The sequence below is a fragment of the Salvelinus alpinus genome, chromosome 13, assembly GCF_045679555.1.
Source record: "Salvelinus alpinus chromosome 13, SLU_Salpinus.1, whole genome shotgun sequence".
NCBI lineage: Eukaryota > Metazoa > Chordata > Actinopteri > Salmoniformes > Salmonidae > Salvelinus > Salvelinus alpinus.
In genome coordinates, this window is record NC_092098.1 from 14,021,847 (window position 1) to 14,027,313 (window position 5,467).

The 5,467-nt window shown below is 44.9% G+C and overlaps 1 protein-coding gene across 1 annotated transcript; it reads right to left on the reverse strand.

Annotated features, from left to right (window-relative positions):
• Positions 1-709: 709 nt before the first annotated feature.
• Positions 710-3,172, reverse strand: LOC139536664 (histamine H2 receptor-like). The gene is made up of 2 exons (XM_071337289.1): positions 2,441-3,172; positions 710-2,232 (listed from the first exon to the last, which is right to left on the reverse strand). The coding sequence occupies exons 1-2, from the start codon at positions 3,059-3,061 to the stop codon at positions 1,738-1,740; spliced, it is 1,116 nt and encodes a 371-aa protein (XP_071193390.1). The 5' UTR covers positions 3,062-3,172; the 3' UTR covers positions 710-1,737.
• Between the last annotated feature and the right edge of the window lie 2,295 nt (positions 3,173-5,467).

The following is a 5,467-nucleotide window of genomic DNA, read 5'->3' on the forward strand; positions in this document are numbered from 1 at the left end:
GTATAATGTCAAAAACTGTTGTGTATGATATTGAGGATATGATTGCTGTCTGTCTTCAGTTATGAAGTGGTTCGTCACTGAGAGCAAGAGCAACTGTCACGCCCTGACCATAGAGAGCTGTTTATTCTCTGTTGGTTGGGGCGTGATAGTGACTAGGGTGGATCATGTAGGTGTTTAATGGTTTATGTTGGCCTGGTATGGTTTCCAATTAGAGACAGCTGTTTATCGTTGTCTCTGATTGGGGATCATATTTAGGCAGCCATTTTCCCCTTTGTGTTTCGTGGGAGCTTGTCTACAGATAGTTGCCTGTGTGCAGATGTGGAACTCTAAGCACGCTGCGCCTTGGGCCAATCATTACGACGACTGTGACAGCAACAAGAGTTTCCAGAAGAAGGGTTTGATTGGCTGGGTGCTGGAGAGGGTTCAGTGTGTGAGAGTGGAGAATTGGTTGTTGTTTCTCCAGATTTTAATTACAGTACAGGTACTGAAAGTGCTTAGTGGAAATAAATAGTCAGGTTATGTTGAAATTCCATTTTCAGATTGGAATTTTATTTCTTGCTTTGCAGTTCAACAATAACCAGGACATATTAGGTCATTATAATTGGTCATATGTACATGTATAATACATTATAGATAAACATATGTCTGTAACAATGATTTGTACAAACAGATACTGATACAATTGATTTTGTCACCTCTTCTTGTAAGGGTGAGTGTGATGACACATTTGGTCACTAGAGGGCAGGGACATGTCATTTATAGAAGTCATTGCAGACAAAGTACGTAGTTTGCAAGTGTATGAGTGTGAATGAGAGTATTTTATTGTGCGGGTACTTTTTGAAAAATGTCATTCACTTATATCATGAACTATTGTATGTACAATATGAGGTCACATGGTCAGACAAACAAAGTCTACAAATCCAGTGGACAAATTACACTACATTCTGATACAGCCAACAGTAATGTCTCATGGTGTGAATGTCACATGCCATATAATAGCAGCACAGGTGAGTGTATCTTGGCAGCACATGTGAATGTGGGGGTTGATGTGAGCTAATAATTGTCAAACAGTAGGTCAGTTATTTCTACTGGGTCACAGATTGGGCTGTCGGCTGTGGCAGGAAACAGTTATGTTAATCTGAGGACCACAGGAAGATGTCACGACACCAAAAGGTTTAGAAACCACTGACGTGAGGGAACCTATGCCCAGTGGAACTACATCAACTGGCTGTTGATGCAGGGGTACATTATTTAAAGGTGGACAGGTATCCCATATGGAGCCGGGATGCCTGTCATCCAGATGTCCTTGTGTCCCCTCTGCCAACCTCCTGGAAGCCATCCAACATACTGTACCTCTGACGGGACATTCTGTACCTTTTAGGGATGAAGACACATATACATACATTCAAGTAAATCCAGCCAGGTTAGTCACTAATTCACCACCAGTGGGTCTGCAACAGAGAGGATCACCAAAACATTTAACTGCCTATGTCTCCATCAGTTAGCTGGGAAATGATCAGCACGGACACAGCTATTTAGACAGTTAATATTGACTCGGCTATGTTCTCTTTATCTTCTTGGTATGGGTTTGTTCTCCTTTGTTTTATAAGCTGGTGGTAGATAACGTATCAGCCATTTTATATCATACTGTACTAGCTACTGCACAACTGTCTCTCATTCACCTTTATAAAGTGTCCTGTATGTGTTACCTAGTCCCTATCCAGTGTGTACTGTATTTTACCAGGTCTGGTCAGCAATGTTGCTGCCATTGGTCTTCTGAGGGGTGAGGCTCTTTCCCTCTGGCTGATTGTCTTTAGGGAGGGTGTCTGTGTGGCCATTGGTCAGATGAGTGTCTCTGTGTTTGCTAGAGAGGGGCACTTGTTTCTGCAAGGACACGCAGATAGTTGTGGACATGTGTCTCCACCGCGGCCCCCTGCAGCACAGCAGCTCCCCATAGGCCCTGCGGAAGTCCCTATTCAAGGCCGGGTACAGGATGGGGTTGACAGCGGAGTTAAAGTAGCCCAGCCACAGCACCACAGAGTGGGCAGTAGTAGGGGGGTTAGTCTCTGCCCCGATGCCCATGCAGGTAAAGAAGGTGTAATAGGGGAACCAGCAGATAATGAAGGCCCCCAGAACTGCTGCTAGAGTCACTGTGGCCTTGTGTTCCCGCGCTGTGGCCGCCGCTGATGCTGTGGGGGCGAATGAGGGTGTGGCAGCTCGGATACACTGTACCTGAATGGATGGATAGACAGGTTAAAGAGGAAGAGGGTCAGCAGATGGATGACTGGAAGGATGACATTAATAAATGGATGGAACTATAATAGCTACTACTAATTATTCCAGTACTACTATTGCTGCTCCAGCCATAATTACTATTATCACTACTATCACTGGTAATGATACTACCACACAACAAATACATATAAGGAATAAAATGAACCTGTTTGCGTGCTATCTGAAAGATGCAGTAGTACATCCCGCACATGACCAGTAGTGGGAGGTAGAAGGTGCCAAATGCATCTAGGAGCACGTAGTTGTTATGCCACTCAAAGCGGCAGGTGCGTCCCTCCTCCACCTCGTCCCAAATGCCCCAGTCCAGGTTCTGCACCCTGAAGTCAGCCGTGTTCCAGCCCAGGTGGATGGGGAGGAAGGACATGGCCATGGAAGTGACCCAGATGGTGGTGATGGCCAGGGCTACTCGGGGAGGGGTGACCCTGCGGGGGTAGCAGAGTGGGGCTGAGATGGCCAGGTAACGGTCCACACTGATGGCCAGCAGAGTCAGGATGGAGGCCGTACAAAACATCGCATCCAGAGACACATAGATGTTACATAGGGTGCCCCCCAGGGGCCAGTGTCCACTCCGCAGCTCCAGGGAGGCAGAGAAGGGCAGCACCAGCAGGCCCAGCAACAGATCCGTTACAGCTAGCGACACAACAAAGCAGTTAGCAGTGCGGTGCAGGCGGTGGCTGAGCCCCACGGCCAAACACACCAGCACGTTCCCGCCGATGGTCACCACGATGAAGGACACCAGAAACAGCCAACGGAGTGCCGTGGAGATCATGGTGTCCCTCCCCCTGCACTAGGTCACAAGGTCCAGCCCTGCCTCCACATCAGACCTACTGCTTCTGTCAGCTTATCTGCTCCTGCAGGCAGGACTACAGACAGGACTACTGCACAGAATCCATCCCTCTGCTTAACAAGCTTGTTGAGGACTTGGTATAATGACAGGGTCCTGTCAATTCAGCTGTCAGTATCCATCAGATTAATGAGGGCTTCACACTGTAGGGGGATGCTGTATTGCAGCCATCTCTTTTTTCATCATTTCACAGAAGATGTCCTCTTTGAAACTGCCCTGGTGTACAAAAAACAAAAACAATGGCCATTGGGCTATGTTGATTTCAACATGATAGTGCATTAGTAGACTGATGTTAAGTGGTACGAGGTTAAGGCTGTGTTGGATAACATAACAGCCTTTGCATTGACCCATGAGAAAATTATCATTACGCAAATATATAATATATATTTTTTTTATGTATGAAAATTCACATCTCTTAGACTACAAAACTGAAACAATGGCCCTTTGGTGTCTAATATACAGTACATGGTTGAAATATCAAAGGTCGTCCTTCACTTCATTTAATAATTGTTTTCTTTCATGATGGTAATTCAATTGCACATCATGTGAAGGAGAAATGTTAATGAATGCACTTGCTTCTGATGCAGTGTGGTGCTGTTTGTTCTGGAAGAACACCAGAACATTTCGCCAGCATTAGCTTGAAGCTTAGCTAAAGTCTATCTGCAGGCCTTCTGAGTACCCAGCTTACATATTGGACCCAGAAGTCAAAGATGACCTAAAGGCCTACTCAAAATCTAACATTGAATATTAGGAAATGGCCAACAGACAAGGCATTGTTTTATAAACCATGTTGAGACATCATTAGCACTTCTTAGAAGGACACATCACATTTGGGCTCTAACATTAGCCTGGACTTGTCCAAAGGTACTGAAAATGTCCAGACTAGTAAAAATATCCATGTTCTTAAGGGATTATGTTATAATTGGCTCAATGGAGACAGTCTCTTGTTTACAACCAGTGACAGTTGTGTTGTTCCCACTAGCTGCCCTCCCTCTACAACTCCCTAACCCAGGTGAAGTACTGTAGCTAGTGGTCCCATTACAGACAGATGAAACCTGGCCTGAACAGGGCTGATTGATCCAATTCAATCATTAAGGATAGATGACACTGGCATAGGGGAGCTATGAAAGCTCCCAGTTGATGTGATTATACTGTGCTATCCAAACACCAATCAAATTACAGAGGCATGAGGCGCTATGCTGGCAACATCCACAGCAGACAGCAAGCCCGGTCAGCACGGGCCAAACATACAGTACTTTTCTCACAAGATCATGAATTAACCATAGTCTGAATATAAGGAAAGATTGACTGTAATTTAGAGAGAATATGCACAGTCAATCAGGAGTGAGCCAGGAAAGAGATCTTTGAGGGCCGACTATGCACTTCATATCTAGTAATGGTGAAGTGGGCCTGGATAAATGCCTCAGAGCAAAACCCATTAATGGGACCTGATGAAGAGGAGGGAGCTATATGAGAGGTATATCAGGTAAGACCCAAGTGCAGACTGTGTAGAAGTATAATGTTTATTGTAACAGGGGCAGGTCAAGGCAGGCAGGGGTCGATAATCCAGAGTAGTGGCACAAAGGTACAGGACGGCAGGCAGGCCCAGGGTCAGACCAGGCAGGGGTTGGTAATCCAGAGTAGGGGCAAAGGTACAGGATGGCAGGCAGAGGTCAAAACCAGGAGGGTGAGAGAAGAGAGACTGGAAAAAGCAGGCGCTGACACACAAAACACTGGTAGGCTTGAACAAACAAGATGAACTGTCACGGATAGAAAACACAGGTATAAATACCCAGAGGATAAGTGGGGAAGATGGGTGACATCTGGAGGGGGGTGGAGACAAGCACAAGGACAGGTGAAACAGATCAGGGCGTGACAAGGTATGCAAAGGCTCTAAACATTTCTATCCTGCAACTCAAATAAAATGCAGTCCCCATGCATAACTGCGGGCAGAGATAAGCACTGTAGAGCCGGCTGTATTGTTTTTTTTCAATCACATACAAGCATTTTTTTGATTGTTGTTGATTTTTAAAACAGAGTCCACAAGACTGTTTTTGCAAAACAGTAAATGGGTTTTCCAAATCTCAAAACAAATACATTCATCAAACTACACTGCTCAAAAAATAAAGGAAACACTAAAATAACACATCCTAGATCTGAATGAATGAACTATTCTTATTAAATACTTTTTTCTTTACATAGTAGAATGTGCTGACAACAAAATCACACAAAAATGATCAATGGAAATCAAATGTATCAACCCATGGAGGTCTGGATTTGGAGTCACACTCAAAATTAAAGTGGAAAACCACACTACAGGCTGATCCAACT